At 39.7% G+C, this 22,636-nt stretch overlaps 1 protein-coding gene across 1 annotated transcript in view; it reads right to left on the bottom strand.

The window, feature by feature from the left end:
- Positions 1-5,214: 5,214 nt before the first annotated feature.
- Positions 5,215-22,636, bottom strand: part of LOC145305421 (uncharacterized) — a 47,449-nt gene continuing 30,027 nt past the window's right edge. The window contains exons 4-10 of the mRNA XM_080147038.1: positions 10,165-10,296; positions 9,764-9,894; positions 9,158-9,289; positions 8,796-8,802; positions 8,128-8,474; positions 5,888-7,632; positions 5,215-5,391 (exon numbers count right to left, since the gene is read on the bottom strand). Coding sequence (XP_080003164.1) covers positions 5,215-5,391; positions 5,888-7,632; positions 8,128-8,474; positions 8,796-8,802; positions 9,158-9,289; positions 9,764-9,894; positions 10,165-10,296 — 2,671 coding nt within the window. The remainder of the gene's footprint in view (positions 5,392-5,887; positions 7,633-8,127; positions 8,475-8,795; positions 8,803-9,157; positions 9,290-9,763; positions 9,895-10,164; positions 10,297-22,636) is intronic.

Raw genomic sequence — 22,636 nt, forward strand, 5'->3', positions numbered from 1 at the left:
TGATGTTTCTAACAAGGATGTCAAAAATTCAAGTCATACATACATTCACAAATACCTGAAAAAATCAGGTTGTTTAAAATTATTTTAATGTAATACTTATAGAGTTGCTACACTTTCCAAATTGTACTGTAACATAAACACAATTTAGAATCGATAGAACAATTCTAACACATCTAAACAAACGAAAAGTGCTATCCCTTGCGGACGGGTCCTAATTATAGAAAAGCTTCGCTATTAACAATGAAAAAAAAAGAAGTATGATAACTGAAAAATTAAACTAATCTAATTAAGTACAAGTGATTCATTTTATACAATTATGAATTAGAAGCGAAGCTTCTCTGTATTTTACGTAATGTTAACAGTTAATTTGAAAAGTCAGAAAACAATATTAAACATGTATAGGCAAGGAAACCCCAGGTATAGGTAGTAATGGACTGTAAATTACCATGAAACTTAAAACTTTAAACCATGCATAGTATTTTATTATTTGGATTTAATAATTCGGATCTTTTTCTTTCCTTGGATTAATATAAGTATTGTCTAAACTTTTCAACCATTAACTTAATTGTTTACAATTATGTTTAAATTGCTTGTCTGATAGCTGCACTACGTAGTAATCTACCTTTACTTGTTATGAAATATGCGACAATTATCCACATCCAGGAATATCAAGGGATAAGACAGTGACCGATAAATTGATATACATCCCTAATGATGTTACACAAAATTACCACTTCTGTAGATTATAATTTGTATTGAAACATTTAGACACTTAAATAAACCAACCAATCAAAATTAAATTAAACCTTATCTGAAAACTTTGGAGACTAGTGTATTAAACAGTCCAATGTTCCCTACCTCCCTGCAATTATCTAATTATTAAAAAGATAAAGCCGGATGAGTAAATATTAAGAATACAAGTGATAACTAATTGTCACAAAAATGGAATAAAGAATCTGAAAAAAAGATTTATGAAGGATGATAATATATATTAAAGAGAAGCTGAACTAATTAGAAAGTCAGACAAACTAACGTATCCTTCATATATGTCTTATCCTTTATCGGTGTTTTGTCTGAAGCTAAAGATCTCGGAAACTGTTTGTCTGAATTTATTGTACTTTCTAAGGAAGCTTGATATATGTCTTTAGGTGGTTTTGGGCTATTTTCCATATATTCTCCGCCCTCCCCTTATCCAATAAAATATTGATTCTACAGGAGACGCAGGAGGACAAAGAGGACTTGGAACAGGACCATGCACAAAGACCTGAAGGAGGCACACCTGACCTGGTAGGACAGAGAGGAGACTTGGAGAATTGAGAGCTCTTGTCAATTCTTTAATTTCCTTAATGGAGTGAAGAAGAAGATGGAACCTAGTAAACGTGTCTGACTCTGATTAGTGGTTATGACGTACAAAAAAATAGAGGCCAGTATACACTGTAATTGACCAATTGTAAAATTTATAGTGGCCTCTCATTGGCTAATTTTTTTACGTCATAATCAGAGTCAGACACCTTTACTTGGTTCAGAAGATGAACTATTGATTTTTCAGTAAGGTAGTTGCATTACATTTAAGACTTTAAGGCGTATTTTCTGTTTAATTTATAAAAAAATGTTTTGTTGTTTTTTAGAAATTTTTTGTCCTTTTTATGAGTTATTAGAAAATATTTTTCTTTTCCTGACTTAGTTAGCCATTTACTACTGACATCATCAATACGCACTTGATTCAAGCATGATTCGTCAATGTTTATGCTTGTACTCTAGAAGAAAATACATTATAGTTATCTAAAACATGTTCACAATTGGAAAATTAGTCGGGTCAAAATTTATAAACTAAGAACGAAAACGGTCATAACACAAAGATCTTTATTTGCAGCTTATAAAAGGACATAGTTTCTAAACAAAATTTATGTAGTTCAGACAGAATTGAACATGTGAAGTGTAGACAGTTGTGCAATATGTATAGGTAGGTAAAAATTAAGATGGAGTTAAAGAGTTGCTTTACATTCAAAAAGTTTTTAAATAAATTGGACACAATAAAAGCCTTGTCCTAATATAACTTAAACAGTTAGATTAAGCTGAAACTAAATAGATTACCTGGCGCGCAAAGCTTCTCCAAAATGTATAATATATAATTATGCACAAATATAATAGCATGCACACGTGACCGTGGCTTAACATGTAGCGCATCCGCTCATTGTCGGAGATGATAATTTCGAATCTTGGCTTGCTGCGGAGATTCACTGTAAAAGTGTTAGAATAAACAACAAGGTTTGTAAGTCTGAGCTGCCGGCTTTTATTTAAATATTTGTGGAAAATTGTCTGTAATACGATGCAATACATGATTTTTCAATTTGGCTGAGAACCGATTATAATCTAGCAAATATTAATCGTTTTCAAAGCCAAACTGGGAAATTTCTTTTGTGAAACATAAAATGTCATCCTTGTATTAATCTATTAACCTATTACCTTAAATAGATAACTTTTACTACTTCTGCACAAAACTGTCAAACTCACATATACGCAGGAGCGGGAGGAATATGTAAATATTTTTGGAATTGATGAATAACAAGGAGGACAACATACATAAGTAACGAAGCACAAAATGATAGAATGGGCAAACAAACAAATTTAGTTATGGAACAGATGTTCAGTTGGCATAATATAGAAAGAAGAGAAAGAATATGAAACAACTCAAAGAAAATTAAGAAGCTTTTTTAAAAAATTGCAGACGGAAAAAAACAAACATATATTAAATGGGCATATGTAATATGATTCATCAAAATTTAGCAGTCTATCCTTAGAAGCAGCCAAGAAAATTACATTTCCTCCATAGCATTATGGACTGATGGTTTGACTGCTGTACTGAATAACTGACGGACGGACAGACAAAGTGAACTATATAGTAGCTTTATTTCTAAAATTTGTTATAAAAAAGGACATACTTACATTTTTTGAGTAATTTTTTCTTTCTCATTTTCTATAGACATTTTTTAGACCTCTAACTTTAATGGGATCTGAGATAATGGCACGGCTAGGGGCCTGACTGTTAAGGGTTAAGGTTCTAGGTATGATACTGCAGGTATGGTGAGTCAGTTTCTTTAAACTTAAAGATATCAACTTACCTTTTTACAATTTGCTAATGATCTACAGACTTTGTGGAAACTTGCTTACCTACAGTTTGATAAGTATGTGCTTTTATAAATTTCACTTTTAGATTTAGATTTGTTATTCATCCATTTTTTTTTTACATACATTGGGGACTTAATTTCACATACTATATTCCTGAAAACACACAGAGCTAAACTTTTAAAATTTGTCTCTATAATTCAATTCTAGAAAGTTTTATATTTCCATAGAATTTGAGAACAAAAGTTAAAATATATCAATTTATTGGAAAAGCTTTTAATTAATGTTTCAAGGTAACTCAATATCAAAATGCAAAAAGACATTAATGGACTGATTCATCTATTCACTAATAATAGTTTTAGTTTTTTTTCGAAGAGTAAACCAACCAATATTCAGAAGAAGCTACTATAATTTAGTTTTGCAAATACTATTAAAGATATATGTTTTTCTCAGATGTTATTAAAGATAGATGGTTATTTTTGTTTTAAAGACTTCAGTGTCATATAGGCATCTACTATCAAAATCACCTGATCTCTTGGTCTGTCTTTATGACTTTCTGACTTTGTCTTATTTTTAGTTTCTATTAAAAGTATAACACCAATTTTTGCTATCTATGTACATCTCTATTTTTCCTTTTGGATACTGGTCTTTCTTTATTGTTTTTAATAAAAAAATTTAACAAAGATGAAAACATCCATTATAGAGTAGAAGTTTGGTTGATAAACATGCAATAATTTAAAGAAATCACAGAACCTCTCTGAAATAATAGAATATTTCTATAAACTTTTCATGCATGACGAACAGACTTACAAACAAATTAAATTATACATATGATGCTTATTGATACAGGGAATCTTAAGCAAATTTTCAGCCATGTATCTTCACATCGCATTTCTCCCAAGCATGATAGACAGACAGACAAAGTGAATTACAGAGTAGCTTCACTAATTTTTGCCCCTTATGGATGTTGTCATCTTTGATTACATTATAGTTAATTATAACCACAGTTTTAATTCATCAACATTAACATCAAAAATCAAATTAACATATTGAAATACAGTGAAAATGGCAGATTATGACTATTTACTTTTTTAGTAAGTATCTTATACATTGGTAGATTTTTCACACAAAAAATAAACAAATAATAATCTATTCATTGGGATATAAGATTTAATAAATAATTAATAAATTAATAAATAAAATATGATTAGGAATTTGTAAATCATAGATTTTATAATTGATTATTATTACTTACAAAATTATCATAACGTTAAAGAAATAAAAAAAAAACATCATTAAAGTAAAAAATATGAAAATATTGATGTATATTCTTATACACATGTCATGGTATTTTTATAAAAAAGAAATGAATAATTAAAATTTATGTTTTCAAAAATAACATAATAAAATAGAATAGATTTTTTTTAGCTTTAACATAATTACAAATTAAATTGATAAATATAAATATATTGTTTTACTAGGAATTTAAAAAGGATTTAACAAATGGTTTTATATTTTAGAACACAACATTTAACAAGAACAAAAATCAACAATAGCTGAATCAATTACAGGTTATAATGACAATGAGTTGAATCAATAAGAAGTATGTGAATTCTCTCTATTTAGATTTAAGATTTATTTTGATTACCTACAGGATTTAACAAGTTTGAAAAAAAGTTATATTTTGTTTCTGTCTCAAGTAATATTAAAGTGCTTGAAAAACATAAAATTTAAAACAATATTGTCAGTTTTCTGTCACTATAATTTTTTTCAGTTTTAACATAGTCAAAAATAAAATTGAAAAATATAAAAATATTGTTTTATTAGGAATTTAAAAGGATTTAACAAATGGTTTAATATTTTAGAACACAACATTTAACAAGAACAAAAACGAGAATGGCTTAACCAATTACAGGTTATAATGACAATGAGTTGATTTAATAAGTATGTGGAAAATAGTTATATTTTGTTTTTGTCTTTGGTAATAGAAAGCTTTATAGTAATTAAAGACCATAAAATTTATAGACAATTATGTAATTTAGTATTTTTTCAACTTTTATCCGTTTTTTTAGCTTTAGCTTTTAATAATTAGTAGGCTGTACAATTAGATAGGATCCAAGCATCAGATGGAATCCTTGACCAGCCACCATAGGCATGAACATGGTCAAGTGTAATGATTCCTGTGTCTTCAAAGTACATGTTCTGTGGGTTAAATATGTGAACATTGTAAACTGACCACAGTCTGTTAGCTGTATGACCTCCCAACTAAAAATTGTTTGAATTAAACAAAAAATTATTAGTAAAGTTTAAATTAACAAGAACAAAGTAGCACAATGTTTAAAATCAGTGACAGTATTACTTAATTATTGGTTAGAACTACAGTCAAGATGATTTTAAGAGCATTTGTTTCAAACAGGAATAAATTTATTGGCAAAAAATCCTGAAGCCTTATCATGAAAAATTTCATACATTTTTATGGTCCTACCCCAAACGTAGGAGTCCCAAACGTCGGAGTGGACAAACGCAAGAGTCCCAAACGCAGGAGTCCCAAACGTCAGAGTGGAAAAACATAGAGTGGGAAAAACGTCGGAGTGGACATTGCTTAAGTAAAACGCAGGAGTGTCCGCTAATATGACAATTTTGAAATTTTTTATACCCCTGTCTACAAAATAATGGTTATGGCCGCAGCGCTCGGCCCTCTAATTAGACAAATTAACAGACTTATAAAGAAACTTTGCCCCTAAAAAATACAAATTTATACCTGTAATGCTTCTGATGGTGATAAAGAAACTAAACTTGACGCATAAGTCTTGTGCTGTACTGCAAATGAGCTCCATTTTGTTAATTTTCCAGCTTCAAAATCTGTCAGATCATAGGTTTGAGAGTAGGCCTGGTTGTTTCCTGTTACAACAAGTAGTCTATGGCCATTCACCTTGTTGTTAATGATGATACAACCACTGTTTCTATAGTCATAGCCTGTACTAGTCATAGTTACCCATGTGTCAGTTACTACATCATAGTAATAGGCATTTTTGTTTACATTTGATAATGTTGTCATGTACATTCCTCCTACTACATAAATTCTGTTATGTCCCTCATCTGCTACAGCACAGTGTTCATATAGACCTTTGGGCAAAGGTGTTGCTACTTCCCAACCTTTGGACTCAGTCCAACGGTCAACTTGTGTCAAACTTGTTCCATCATATAATCCTCCCAAAGCAAAAGCTACATCACCATAGGTAACAAAAGCAAATGCTTTTCTTGGATTTAACATGTCTTCCATTTGAATCCAACTAGGTAAATCTTGTGGAGTATTAGTGTCAAGGTAGAAACAGGAAGCAGTAACAGCTACCCCATAGTTATTACCACCACACACTATCAGCTTATACCCAACAGCTGTAACTCCTGGTTGAATTCTTCCTGGCGCCAAAATAGGAATAGCCCTTCTGTGACAGGTCTGAAACATGCCAAAGTCGCCCTTGTTCTTTTGATGCAATATAACACTCCAGTAAGGATTATAATCAGATCCACTAGAAGTATGTCCACCCCAACCAACAACTGCATAGGTTCTTTCAGCTACACAGTTAGTCAAAGCTTTAAACTTTTTTTTTTTGGGTACTGTTATCCATGCTCCTTCATCTCCAGGGTTTTGTAAAAATTTATAGTTAAAGTGAAAACGTTTTGTATCAATATCATAAACAAAAACATTCTTGAGACTTTGAGTATGCAGCTGGCTCCAACCAGATAAGAGAGCAAGGTTATATGTATCAAATTTAACCATCCTCATTGTACGCTGTTTATATCCAGCATATAAACTGGATATTTGAGTCCAACCAGTATTTAGATCAAGGTTGTAGGTGTAAATGCCCTCTGGTCTATGACCCAAGGCGCATATAATCAGTTTATAATCATTATTATGGTTCTTTGTAATCTGACAGGAAGGATCTTCACTATTATATGGGAAATTGGAATGGTGATGCCAGGAGTTGCTGTCAACTAGGTAGTAGTACACCCATGGTCTGTGTCCAACTCCAGACTGCCCACCCCCAAAGATCCATATTCTTCCATTGTCCTCATCTGCCAAAGCACCATGATAATGTATAACATATGGTATACTTGCTTTGGCTTCCCAGGAGTGTCTTACCAAATTGAGTTCATAATTTATGTTTTTTGATATTGCAGGATAGTATCCTCCAAGGACAAAAATTGATTTTTTATAGGTTACCATTGCATGACCAAAAGTAGCTACTGGTAACGCTGGAGCTGTTGCCCAACCTAATCCAGTAGAAGTGAGATCAAACCTCTTACATTCTGCAGTTGGGGTACCTGATCCAGGTGGATTTCCGCCACAATAGTATATCCATCTGTTTAACACAGCAGAAGCAAGTCTATTCCGACTAGCAACAAGGTTTGGAATAAGATGTGATGAACAATAGAATAGATCTTTAGTCATCACTGTAACATCTGTTGGCATGTCAGTTCCTGATGTACTGTGTCCTCCAAACCCTATGGCAATACTTTACTCTGAATTATCTGTGCACTTATAGCTACCTATTGTATTTATACAGGTTTGTGAATGTCCACCTTTTCTTACATTTCTCCAGTAGGAAAACTGATTAACTGTTCTAAATTTAAATTGTGTTACATTTTCAGGAGACCCGGAGAATTTGAAATTTCCAGGATAGTCTTCACCAAATGCCCCAAATGAAATTATCATCTCTTCACTTGTTTTAATAAACTTGACATGATAAGATATGAAATCTTTTCCTAATTTAGTATGTTCTTCATGTTTTAGAGCAATGTTACCATCATCTATAGTCCCTATATTACTATTAATATTTACAATATTTGTTCCAATAAATACTAGATAAGCACTTGTATCATTTCCTATTCTAAAATAACTGGGTGTGAATGATTGTAAATCAAATGTAAAGATGTGTTCTTCTCCGTCTGCAATGTAATATGGACCAACATTGAAAACTTTCTCTCCCCCATCCACACCTGAAGTTTCTGTGTTGATCGTATCATAAGAAGTACAATTGTGAAATCCATTTGCACACTCATCCACATCTTTACACCCACCAGGAGCATTACCAGTGTAACCTTCTTTACACACACAAACAAAACTTCCAATTGTATTGAAACAATATTCTCTGTCAAGCTTACAATTATGTCCTCCTTCAATACATTCATCTTTATCAATACACCCTTCAAAAGCTTCGTAATCCTTGAACCCAGTTTGGCATTGACAAGAGAATGTCTTATCTTGATTTGTACAGGTTGTGTATCTTCCACATTTAGCATATCCAGCAACTTTTCCATTTAGTGCATCACATTCATTAATATCCCTGCAATGATGATCATCTTTGTTACAATATAGTCCACTCAAGCAGTCATCATCTGTCTCACATCCAAATACATTGGTATTACACTGAGCAGTTGGAATACATGGCTTGTAACAACAATTTTCTGTAGCTGTATATGAGTCTGGACTATGGTTGTATGGATATTTATCAACAGGAAAGTATAGAGTATCCTTACAATTGTCATTGCCACATGTAAGCCATGGATATTTGCAGTCATCAGATGATTCACAATGACCCATGCCATATGAACAAGGTGTTTCTGGTGTACATGGTCTTGTACAACAATCATCAAACTCGTCTTACAAGCCACCTTAATCAGAAAATATTGAGGAAAATATTTATCAAGGCTAAAAGTATTATTCCAGAGCTGGATTTTTAAATCATTTTAGTGGTGAGCCAGATCAGGGTGCGCCGAGTTTCAGCCAATCACAGCGCGGCATTTCATAAAATGCTGTGCTCAGGTTGAAAGTTAACTTAACCCGATCTGGCTCACCACTAAAATGATTTAAAGATCCAGCTCAGTATAACTTTGAAACTGATGAATATCAGGTAGATTAGAAACGGTTCTCAGCCTTACTGAAAAAATTATAAATCTGTTTTTTAGCATGTGACTGTTGCATCGTGGGACTACAAAACTAGTTTTAATCTTATAAAACTTATAATACCTGCAGTTCTGGTTTTTAAACAATTGTTTTTCCCACAGACTAATGAGCCTTCACAATCTTCATCACTGTCACAGTCACCTTCATTCTCAATACATCTAGTTTTATGCCCTTTGTAACAGCAATGCTCTCCTCCTTAACAGATGGTATGAATATATTTATACTCAATAGTTGTATATTTCCTTATGTAATATTTTGAAAATAATAATGTTGAATATTATATTCAGATTTATTTACTTATCACAAGTTTGAAAAATTTCTGAAAGTAGGCAATCAAACAATCTAAGTATCTCAGCTAAAGCTTTAGAAAAAAATGTATTTAAAGAAGTCAGTGATCTTATTTTTATATATTTAGTATATGTATTTGTAGCCTTTATAAAGGTGATAATAGTTATAATATATAACAATTTTAGAAAAAGAATTTTTGTATATATTGTTTACTGATTTGTTTTTTTTTCTTTACAGGACAATTCAGAATAAAACCTTAGTACCTTAGTTTTTTAGATTAATATATTTGGCATGTACAAAGATGATAGTTTGATAAAGTAGACTTAGGTTGAGATGGGTTAATAGCTACTAAAACAATTTATTAGTATCATAATATATTACCTCTGCAAAACATAGGTAGATTTTCTATTTCATCCACTTCCATAAGGAATGTTTTAGCACTCTGTCCAATGTTGGGCTCCTCCAGAAATGTCAGGAAGGCCATCTCACATACCTGGCTTTCTTTGTTATAGCTGGATAAATTTAAAATGTATAATAATTCTTTGTTGCGGTCTAAACCGCTGGTTTAAGGCACCAGTCCTTTCGAGGGCGTGGGTTCGAATCCCACCGCTGCCAAAGCTTTTTCTTCACTTCAGTATTATTGTTTAGATAGAATATTATACATAATTTCTAGTCAGTACTAGTTAGTACTTTTATATGTAATCTTTTATATTCTTTACCATAATGTAATATTTATGTTATGCCAGTATACACACATAGTTTTAGTTAAGAATTTTCTTTACCTTAAGGCATTGCAATAAGTTGAGTCTATTTCTCTCCAGTATGTACACTTATATCCACAATCAAGAATGTTCTTGGCATGATCTGATCTTGTTATATGAGCATTGAAATTGCTGACAGATAAGTTCTGAGACCTGTATATTAATTTAGTAAATTTTTAGTAGTTAAGGTACTGTATAATTTACTTTTTCTAAACTTCAGTATGTAATGTTGTTCAGAAAGATTTTAACAACTAGGCACTTAGATGAATGGTTTATCTACCTTCCAGAAAATCATTACAAATTTATATGTACCTTTTATATTTCTAAATCTAGAACTACGTAAGACTCAATTCCACAACCATACCTATCTACCCACTCACCCTCTAAAGTGGTTCTAGAGGATTCTAGGGGGTGTAGTTGCTAGTAAATGACAGGCTGTCTATTTTCCTTATTATTAACACAATATTAGGATATATAAATTATAAAAAAATATTAACCCCCCTCCCCTCTTTAAAATTTACATTTTTTCAACATTTTTCTGTAATGTGGGATTATACATATTATTTAAAGCAGGAAGTTAAGTATATTTGAAATATGTTTCATCTTATATATTTATGTATCTATATCCTTATTATAAAGTAACAGGATGTTTGTCTGTTTGGTTCTCCTTAAGTCCATGGAAAGATTTATAATTATTTGTGAGAGGGGACCACCACCTCTTATGAGAAATCGCTTCGGGAATAGTCTCTTTCGTGGCAACGCCCCTTAAGGGGCGATACGTCCTATTTTTAAAATGGCTTTTGATAGGTGGCTATATTGGGTTAGATGATTGCCCCACAGGCTTAGGCAATTGGCCCCGCAGGGTTAGAGCCCCCCGCAGGGGCTAGAAATAGGAGAGAAGCTACTGTGAAAAAAAACGAAGAATCACCCCTTAAGGAGCGTTGCCACGAAAGGGATAATACCCATCGCTTCTATAAAATGTTCACCCCTCTTAAAATTTAGATTAAAAATGGAGGCAGTATGACAACACCGCCTCTTCCCCCTCAAAAAAAATTTATATTTTTTCCTTTTTAATTTAAAGTAAAAAAATGAGTTATCGGATTCAACTCCCTTCTCATTAAATGCTCCAATGGACCTTTAGAGGCGTAACCGATAGTCATAAGTATATTTTAATATAAACACATTCACTGATAAATTCAAAACATACCTAACAAAACGTGCTTTTCCCAAAGCGTCCGTATATGAAGTCCAAGAGATCAATAGAACACTTACAATCTAAGAATAAGATGAATAAATTTTAAAGAAGTAAAGAAAATTTTGCTGGCTTTGATTATAGATGGAGGGGACATCGGGCTGTCTATTACACTAGATCCCCAAAAGTTTTATGTTAAAGTTTTCTTCTTCGTTGGATATACAACTTTTGGGACATTTATTCAATTTTGTATGTTTGGTATATTAGGTTGAGTGTCAAAGCGTTTCAAACACTAATAGTAATCTACAGAAGAGGTAATTTTGTGTAACTTCAATTCATCGGTCATTGGGATTTCACACAATTAAGAAACAATTATATGCTTCATTTTTTTATTTGTTTTTGAAGCTTTTGAAACAATGATGATAACAGACAACAGAAGCAAAGCGAAAAAAATGATGGTATGGACAAATAGAAAAAGTGAGCTATAGAACATAGGTTCAGTTAGCTTAACAAAGAAAAGAAAGAGAGATAATATGTAAAAAATCAAAAAAAACTCATGAACTCTTTACAAAAATAAGGTTAAAGACAAGATTTTTTTCTAAAGCATGACAGTCAGACAGACGAAAAAAAAGCGATGTATCCGCATTTGTTGAACCTCGTAAAAGTGTCGAACTATGACGTCAGAAAAAAATAACAATTAACAATGATGATAACAGACAACAGAAGCAAAGCGAAAAAAATGATGGTATGGACAAATAGAAAAAGTGAGCTATAGAACATAGGTTCAGTTAGCTTAACAAAGAAAAGAAAGAGAGATAATATGTAAAAAATCAAAAAAAACTCATGAACTCTTTACAAAAATAAGGTTAAAGACAAGATTTTTTTCTAAAGCATGACAGTCAGACAGACGAAAAAAAAGCGATGTATCCGCATTTGTTGAACCTCGTAAAAGTGTCGAACTATGACGTCAGAAAAAAATAACAATTAACCAATGAGAAGCCAGTATTCACTGTAATTGACCAATGGTAAAATATATAGCGGTCTCTCATTGGTTAATTGTTAATTTTTTCTGACGTCATAGTCAGACACTTTTACTGGGTTCGCATTTGTTATTGAAATTTTCACTAAACTTACAGCTGTTTATCTTCAATAGCAGCCGAGTAAATCATATTTAACCCATAGCATTACGGACTTATGAACTAACTGACGGACAGACAACATGATCTTTAAAGTAGCTTATTTTTTGGTCAATAAACTTATCAGAGTAAACGTGACGTGTTAAAAATATGTAAAACGTTTGCAAGACCTGAATCAGTAGAAAATTCATTATTGATCTATAATAATTTTCTAAAAGCTTTTTGTTTTCACTTTGCAAATTTTTTTTTGATTGTTTGCCCTTATGAGTTTTCTTCAGACTGACTTCAGAATAATTTGTGTGTTTATTGTCATTTTAGGTTTCCATTCAATGTTGCAGGACTACTATATCACAGATATTTTTTTGTGGATTTGCTTTTTTTATTCCTCCATAAAAGCAAGCAAAGTTAAATAGGTTAATACAATTTAAGAAAGCAGCGGTTACGCCCCTAGAGGTCTCTATGAAGTTGAATTCGATAACTTAATTTTTAAAAGCAAAGCTTTTCTATAATTAGGGTTGGTCCGTCCGTCCGTACGTCCGTGACGGATAGCTTTTTTCGTTAATTTAGGCATGTTAGAATTGTCCTATCGATTTCTAACTTTGTATGGTGATTCCTGTAGTAGTTAGGCACGATTTAGAAAGCGTACTAAATCTATAATCATTACCAGAATGTCCTTACGTCCCTTTTAACATTTCTTTACTTGTTTACTAACACATTTTTATGTGATCAAATTATCCGATTGATCTGATTTTTGGCATATTGATTCCTGGGACAACAAAATACAATATTAAGCGAAGCAACTCTATAATCAAGTCCTAAAAATGTAAGTATGTCCATAAACATTATCCTGGATCAAGCAGTTTTTCAACAAATTTACTTACAATTTTGCTTCGAAATTTTTTTTTTGAGTTGATTTTTCTTGGGATGGTGGTAGTCTCCCCCTAAATAGTTAAAAACTCTAACAGGACCCATGAGAAGCTATCATGTAAAGGAGAATCATATCAGTTCAGCGGTTAGCGAGTTCATTTAGTAAAGACAGACAGACAAACAAATAGACATCCTGTTACATTATTTTAAGGAAAACTAAAATAAAACTAGAAAAAGTCAATTAAGTATGATATTTTTTTAACACTGCTATTCTTTAAAATTTGTTACAACATTTAAACTCTTTATAGAAGTACTTTTTGTTTTATGGTGAACTTTAGCAATAGTACATCGGCTTTTAGCTGTAGTATGTTTGTTGGCGTACATTAAACTTTTAAACTTTGGTGCTTTATACTTATGTGGTAATACGACACCCAGACGGACAGGCCGTTTACAGAGTTGCTTCGCTGTGACTTATGATAACAAACCCCCTGCACTAATCCTATTATATCACCATCTATCTCATGACCGCTGTTGACCCCGCACCCAGCGGTCAAACTGACCTGCCTGAATGTGGGGAGGGGACTCAAACATGCAACTATCACGCGTCCCTCACGCGCTTATATAACCGGGAGGCGTTGCCTCCCCTTTTACCACCGCTGCCCCCACAGCCTGTCTACCGTCGGGAGCTAAGCCCTAGCGCCCCACACCCCCTTCAAACCTAACCATTGTTATAATCTGTTGTATATATATAGTAAACATAACTTGTAAATATTATTCAGTTTAAATATATAATTTCTGTATGATTGAATCCTGCTTGTTTGTTTGGTAGAATAATTAAAGGCTAGGGCTCGTTGAATCCGAACTCGTTACCCCGTGGGCCGAGAACGCTCGGCTTACCAGAACTTGGTGTCAGCGTGTTTCAATCGAGCCTTACAGAAACTAGCCTATTCTACTCTCTGATTGGACCCTTTGGCAAGTAAGGGGACAATCAGCCGCCAACTGACCCGTGAGACGGCCTTTTTAGGTCGAATTTCCATCATTTTGAACGCAATATGTGGGCCTCTGGCCTACGGCAAGCAGATTTAGCCTGCTAAAAGCGCCAGTTAAGACGCTTTTTCCGTGTCGTGTAGGAGTAGCGCTAGGTGCGCAGCCACGGCAATCGGATAATTTAGCTCAGACGGCTACAGAACTGAGTCTAAATTGGCAAGTGTAGCTGGGACAAGCCCCAGGACACCCAGGCCAAATCTACGAGACAGACAGCTTGGTGCTGGTCTCCCTAAGAAGGCAATGTGTGGCTGCGAAGCTTCAGCACACAAGTAAGCCCTACCACTGCGACGGATAGCAGATTTTGAGCCACAGGCACGGCAGGACGGGACATTCCCTGCCGCTGCCTCCCAGGATTCGAACCCGAGGCGCTGCAGGACGGGCCATTCCCTGCCGCCATTTTCGGGATTCGAACCAGCGGCGCTGTAGGACGGGTCATTCCCTACCGCCGTCACCCCTCTGAACCTTGCAGGACGGACATTCCCTGCTGCCAGTGCTTCCAGAATCACACCTAGAGCTCCTAGTGATAACAACACATAAGTGTGTATAAATGTCAACCAAGTGATAAAAATAAATATAAAATTGTTGACCCAGTGATAATTAATAAGCTCTAGTGATTCGAAGCTACAGTCTAAGCCACCATGGTAAGCGATACCACCATAGCTGCGGTTCGGCCACCACCAAAGTTTCTGCCAACCCCAGCCGAAGGAGAGGCCCCCTTGTCTCAAGGGCAGGACCTCCACTTCCCCTGCCATGTCAGGGTGAGGTTTCCTACCCCTGACCCTGCCCAGCATGTACAGGTTGATGCCATGATTGATTCTGGCAACCGTGTACCAGGGTCTGCTGTAATTTCTGAGCACCTCATGCACGCGATGGGCGTGCAACGCATGTTGATTCCGGACAACACCCAAATCCTGACTGCTAATGAGGAAGGCCAGCCCCTCCAGGTAATAGGAAAGTTAAAAGAGTTATATATGGCAGTCTCACACACTCTTATACTCCATCTATACCACGTGACTGTGGTCCGGAACCTCTCACACCCTCTGAACCTAGGAGGGTATTTTCTCAAGGAGTTCGGAACTAGGCTCTGTTTCGACGTGCAACCACCTTGCTTGTGGGTGCGTGGGGAGTTTATCCCACTCCGTGGCGTCCCCATTGACCGGGAGACAGCCGAGAGAGAGCTAAGTTATGAGGGGCCCCTGCCAGGCCCCCTGCCTGAGCAGCCGCGTGTGGTTGAGAAAGGCACACACTGGGTGGACGCTGAGCTCAACGCACACAAGGGAGCTAACCTGCTAGCCATGGGGTTGCCCCCAGTGCCCAAGGTGCCGAGGGAGAGCCTGCCAACAACGTTTCCTGAGATTGCCAGCCCTCCAGAACCAATCTTCTCCGCCGACACCTTTATCAACGGCCAGCCGTGTCCACCTGGCCCCCTCTACCTGGGACCTCCAGCCAGTCCACCAGCCAAGCCCGAGTCCAGACCCGTCAAGTCGCGGTCTGATGTACCCGGAGCCACACTCAACTCTCAGGCCCCAGCCTCTCCCGGCGCCGTGCCCGTCAAGTCGCGGCCGGACGCCCACGGAGCCAAAGCTGGACCCAGCACTTTGGCCTCTCCCAGCGCCGAGCCCGTCAAATCGTGGCCAGACGCCCTCGGAGCCACACCTGGCTCCGACACGTCAGCCCCTCCAGAAGCCGAGCCCGTCAAGTCGCGGCCGGTGGGTCCCGGAGCCAAAGCTGACCCCGCACCAGCCACGTATAGGCTAAGCGCTGTCACTCCAACTGATGGCCAGCCACCCCAGCTCCGCACAGCCAAGCGGGTGGTCCTGCCTGGCCGCGGGGTTATGGCGGTCCCTGTTGAGCTAATAGGCCATCGCACCAAGGATGCCATCCAACTAGCTGCCCCAGAACAGAGGTTTGGGGAGGATCTTGTTATTCCAGAGGGCCTGTATGCCCACAGGCCTGGCTCTGCCACTGTGTTTAGAGTACTGGTGGTCAATGAAGGGGAGGTGCCCCTCTTGCTGGATGCTGGCCTCCCAGTGGCAGGGGAGCTGGTCAAACCTGACATTCTAGAGGTCTCTGATACGCCTCCCCCGCGTCTCCACTCGTTCCAAGAACCTGCTGAGCCTATAGACATGCAGGAGTTGTGGGAGGCCCTGGAGATGGAAGACAATGAGTTCCTACGCAAGGACCCCTTGCTCAAGAAGGAGGTCTGGACTATGTTGTCAGAATACAGGGACGTCTTCTCCAATTCTACCCCCGGCTGCACAGATGTGGTTGAGTTGCAGCTGCGCCTCAAGCCAGGGACCCAGCCGATCCGCCAGAGATTTAGGGATCTGAACCCGCGGCAAGAGGCTGAACTGGAGAAACAACTGGACACCTGGCTACAGGAGGGAGTTATAGAGCTGTCAGACTCCGCCTGGAGCAGCCCCCTGGTGCCCATCAAGAAGAAGGACGGGAGCACCCGCTGGGCCGTCGACTACAGAGCCCTCAACAAGTGTCTGGAACTGGACAGCTACCCCCTGCCTAGGATCCAGCAGTTGGTGGAACGAGCTGGCGGGCACCGTGTCTACAGTGCTTTAGACGCGGTGGCCGCATACTACACCATCCGTGTGTCCGAGGACAGCCGGCCCTGCACCGCCTTCACCACCCCCAGGGGCTTGTATCAATGGAAAATGATGCCCTGTGGCCTGGCTACGGCACCGTCTGTCTATTCCAGGTTTATTGCAGGGGTCCTAAACCCACTAGGCACAGACAACCTCCAGTCATACCTTGACGACGTCCTGACCTTCCACCAGGATACCTGGGCCCACCTGGCCAGGCTCCGAGAGGTCTTGGAAGCCCACCGCAGGGGAGGGATCCGCCTCAAGCCAGCCAAGACCAAGCTGTTCCGATCCAAGGTGGATTATCTGGGCCACACCCTCAGCCGTGAGGGGATAGCCATGCAGGAGGACTATATTGACCGTATCTTGGACTGGCCAGCCCCTAGCACCCCCAAGGATTTGCTGGCGCTGCTGGGGTTCTTTGGATACTACCGCCTGTTCATCCCAGAGTATGCAGACCTCACCTACGAGATGAATCGACAGAAGACGGCCAAGGCCCTAACCTGGACGCCTGAGATGGAAGCCAAGCTGCTGCAACTCAAGGACAAGTTCCGCAAGGCCCCCATCCGAGCGCCGCCCAGGTTTGATTTGCCAGCGGTGTTCCAGCTCACCACAGATTTCAGCAGCCGCGCCATCTCTGCCATACTGAGTCAATGTCAGGATGGCAAGGAGAGGCTGATTGCCGCCGTGGGGCGCAAGACAACCGACCCTGAGACGCGCTACCCGTCCTGGAAGGGAGAGATGGCCGCCATTATGTATGGGATCCGAAAATTCCACGGCATCTTGTCCTACCGCAGCTTCCAGATCAACACTGATTCCTCTGCCTTGCTACAGATGAAATCACTGAACACATCCACAGGGATGGTGGCCCGCTGGCAGGAGGAGATAGCGGCCTTAGACTTTACCGTCTGCCACAGGCCTGGCACCCAGAATACCAACGCCGACGCCCTCAGCCGCCGGGAAGATGCCAACATGCCAACGGCTAGCGCCGAAGAATTAGCAGAGCAGGCTGAGTATATCCACAACCTTTGCCAGCTAGGGGAGTCCGCAGCTAGCCGGCCTCCTGCCGCCCGACTGGATCCAGCTAGAGTATTGGAGGCCCAGACACAGGACCCCCTCCTGCTCCGTGTCCGCCAATGGGTGGCTGATGGCAAAGCCCCAACCAAGGCTGAGCTGCGTGGCAAGGAACGAGACGAGCAGCAGTACGCCAGCCGCTTCCCAGCCCTGGGGCTTGACGAGCATGGCTGCCTCACCACCACTGACCAGACTCTGACAGGAGAGAGGACAAGATACCTGCTGCCTTCGGCCCTCCAGCAGGACGCGTTCTTTCTAGCCCATGGGACCCCCATGGCTGGGCACTTTGGGATGGACGCAACTATCGCCCGCGTTGCCATGCACTTCTGGTGGCCCAACCTGGCCCGTGACGTCCGTCTGATGGTACAAACCTGCCCTGAGTGTGTCCAGAAAGTTACCAAGGAGAGGCTGAAGCAGGGGATCCACGTGCCCTCCCGCCAGGGGTATCCACAGCAAGTCCTATTCATCGACCTGGTGGGGCCACTGCCAGAGACCCCAGCTGGGAACCGCTACATCCTCACCTGCCAAGATGGATTCAGCCGGTTTGTCAGCCTCTACGCCATCCCCAACAAGCGCACCCTCACGGTGGCTGAAGCCCTGTTGCACCGCCACCTGGCCACGTTCGGATGCCCCCTGAAGATCCATTCCGACAATGGAATGGAATTTACCGGCCAGGTATTCCAGGAACTGGCCTCCAGGCTTGAGATTGGCCTGACACATCCACCACCCTACAACCCGCAGTCCAACCGAGTGGAGAGGTTTCATAGGACGCTCAACACAGGCATGCGCCTGTTCCTAGACAGAGACGATAACAACTGGGAGCCCCACCTGCCTGCCATCGCCTTCGCATACAACACCAAGGCCTGCAGATCCACTGGCGTGACCCCGTTCCTGGCCTTCTTTGGGAGAGAGGCCAAACTTCCGGTGGACATGGTACTACGGCTGCCAGAGACCGAATATGCTTCAGTTCCAGCCAACGTCCAAGCTCTCTTGCAGCGCTACTATGCAGTGTATGATGCCATCCAGCAGAAGGAGGAGGGAGCCATCAGGAGGAGTGCGGCAGCTTACGAAGGCACGGCCAAGTACGAGGTTGGAGACTTGGTCTGGTACCTGGCCCCCCGCCTGGTGCCAGGGAAGGCAGCCAAGATTACCAAGAGATGGACTGGCCCCTGGAAAGTAGTGAGGAAAGCTACAGAAGTCCATTATGTCATTAAACCTGCCTCTCCAGTAGCCAGGATCTCAGAAGTTACCGCGCATGTAGGCCGACTGCGCAAATACACTGGAGATGTGACTGCCCACCAGATCCCAGCAGACATGCAAGTTGACATGGACGGCGACGAGGATGCCACTGAGCTGCCAGTTGGAGCGGCGGCGCCCGCAGCTAGCGACCCAGGACAGCTCCCAGTGCACCAGCCAGCCGCAGCCGCCCCACAGCTTAGCGGCCAAGATCGTGACCCAGTAGAGGAGAACCTGCAGGAGCAGCCCAACGAACCACCGCCGCCGCCGCCCGCTCCCGAGCCACTCAGAGATGCCATCTGGAACCCTGACGCGGACATGGAGAACCTGCCAGCCAGCAGCGAGCCTGTAGGAGAAGAGCCAGCCACTGCGATGGAAGAGGCCGCCCCAGAAGAAGAAGCTGAAGCCATGTGCCCCCTGCTGATGACAGCCATCCCCATCCGGGTAGGAGCTAGGAGACCAAGCAACCTGAATCAAGCAGGCGCCCCCATGGAGTTCTATGCACACTTTGCCATCGCCATTCCACCCTTAGGAACCATCAGAGTCTGCCTAGGCCTCCGTGTCCAGCTACCAGCCGAGACAGAACTAATCCTGCAGACGAGGCAAAATTTCCAGCGGCGGGGCTTGGCCGTCGCCAACCCACGCCTAGAAGCCAACCAGGAGCTGACAATGCTGATCACCAACCACAGTCAGACCGAGCAACGAGTGTCCCAGGGAGCCTGTGTAGCTCGAGCTGTCCTCCATCGAGCTGTGCCCCAAGAACTGCCTGTCCTGCGCAGGCATAGGCTGTCGTATCCCCAGGTTCAAGGCCTGGTGGCTCAGGAGCCACGCAACCCTTGAAGGGGAGGTTGTGGTAATACGACACCCAGACGGACAGGCCGTTTACAGAGTTGCTTCGCTGTGACTTATGATAACAAACCCCCTGCACTAATCCTATTATATCACCATCTATCTCATGACCGCTGTTGACCCCGCACCCAGCGGTCAAACTGACCTGCCTGAATGTGGGGAGGGGACTCAAACATGCAACTATCACGCGTCCCTCACGCGCTTATATAACCGGGAGGCGTTGCCTCCCCTTTTACCACCGCTGCCCCCACAGCCTGTCTACCGTCGGGAGCTAAGCCCTAGCGCCCCACACCCCCTTCAAACCTAACCATTGTTATAATCTGTTGTATATATATAGTAAACATAACTTGTAAATATTATTCAGTTTAAATATATAATTTCTGTATGATTGAATCCTGCTTGTTTGTTTGGTAGAATAATTAAAGGCTAGGGCTCGTTGAATCCGAACTCGTTACCCCGTGGGCCGAGAACGCTCGGCTTACCAGACTTACATCTTGGAAAATGCTTTACATTAGGGTGGGTTCATATCGGAATAAGACAAAGAGGGGATGTGTAACAGATAAAACTAACTTAAATAAAATTTCTGACCGAAAAAGAATTTTAAAAGATTGATATTTAGAATGCGACCACTTAAAAATGTATTTCATTAATAAAAAAATATGCAAAGACGACATTCAAGTCATTTCTACTTATTATCTCAGTTTCTATTAGTGTTAGAGGGCTAAATATTTTTGTACATTTTCCCAGTTATATAATAAATTTCCGACTATAAGTCAAAGACATATTTCGCTTCCTTACCCTTAATTTACCAACCTTTTACCAACGACCAGACATAAAATTGTATAGCTATTTGTCAATGATAGTAAAAAAATTATTGAATGAGAATGATGGCTTCATGGTGCTCCCAGGAAAGGCCTTAAGGAGTAGAATCAGGAACTTTTGTCCGTTTCAAAATATCTCATTCCTAGTCTTAGAAATGACTAAAAAAACCACCATTTTTAAAGGTTTATTGAGAATTGTCCAATTTGTATAGGTTTTTTGAGATTTTCTCATGCTAGGAACGAGATATTTTGAAACAGTCAAAAGTTCCTGATTCTACTCCTCAATGCCTTTCCTGGGAGCACCATGAAGCCATAGTTCTGATTCAATAAATTTTCGACACCCATTTACAAATAGGAGGAATGAGAAACTGTCCCAATTTTGTATAACTTTAGCGGAACAAGTTCAAATTACGTCATATTTTTCTTTCCCGAAAAAGGGAGGGGGGGAAGAAAATCTCTTCAAAAGAGATGGGGAAAACCCCCTTTTCTCCCATCTCTTTTTTCTTCCCCCCTTCCCTTTTTTTTCTTTCCCCCTTCTCTTTTTCGGGAAATAAAAATATGACGTAATTGGAACTTGTTCCGCTAAAGTTATACAAAATTGGGACAGTTTCTCATTCCTCTGTATTATACTCATAAAAATCATTTGCAGATCCCCCCTATGGTCTCAGAAAAAAAATGTTCAAAATCGACCCACCCTACTTTACATGCCTGACAAATCATCAATAAGTTGATTAACTCTAGTTACAGCAATTCGTAACAGCGCGTTCTAACTAAAAGACTCTTATGTAAGGTGCGCAACATTAATAGTTAGAGTAGGGGGAATGCCTTGGCCAAAAACATATGCAACTCATTACCATGCATAGTTAGGACTTCCAGACAAACGTCATGCAATAAAACAGTTTGTTGTCTGATGGGTGTTACTTAACATAATACCCCGGTTGTTTGGACAGCAAAGGAATGATTTTGCTACCCTTAGTTATCCTGGGTTGTTGAACCTGACGTTATAGTGTTATAAACAGCTGTTTTGCCTATTAGATAATTTAACCCCCCTGTGTCCTAAAGTGCCTAAAATGTGCCAGATACCAATAAAAAACTTACATTTTGAATTCTCCCACCCCCTTATTTTAATTTAATTTATGAAATGAAAAAGTTTGGCGTATTTTTTATCCTATGCCTTACAACTGCGAGGGGGGTATGACCCTGCGGGGCTACCCAGTACCTTATATATTCTATCCTAACTTGTCAGGGCATAACTTTGCAGAGAGATGGAAAATGAGCTGTTTATTACATTAATCCCCAAAGTTTTAAAATAACGTTTTATTATTTGTCGGCTTAACAACTTTGGGTACTTTGGTAATCTTTAATTGGTTGGTTATTTAAATTGTGTGTTCAAACGTTTCAACCACTAATTTAAATCAACAGAAGGGGTAATTTTGTGTATCATCATTGGGGATGCACATCGATGTATTGGCCATTGTCTTATCCCTTTATATCCCTGTTAACTTTGTGTGATAACGCCCTTTCTTTGGGTAAGATTCCTTTCATTTGTACCTGATGATAATTAATGTCATAGTTAAAATAAATCATTAATAATATCAAACTTTTTAGTTAAATCAATCAACAACGTATTTAAACAGGGATCTAAAGGAATAAGGCAATGACTTATGAATTAATGTA

This window comes from Acartia tonsa, chromosome 14 (genome assembly GCF_053477335.1).
Source record: "Acartia tonsa isolate MP-2025a chromosome 14, ASM5347733v1, whole genome shotgun sequence".
In the NCBI taxonomy this organism is placed as follows: Eukaryota; Metazoa; Arthropoda; class Copepoda; order Calanoida; family Acartiidae; genus Acartia; species Acartia tonsa.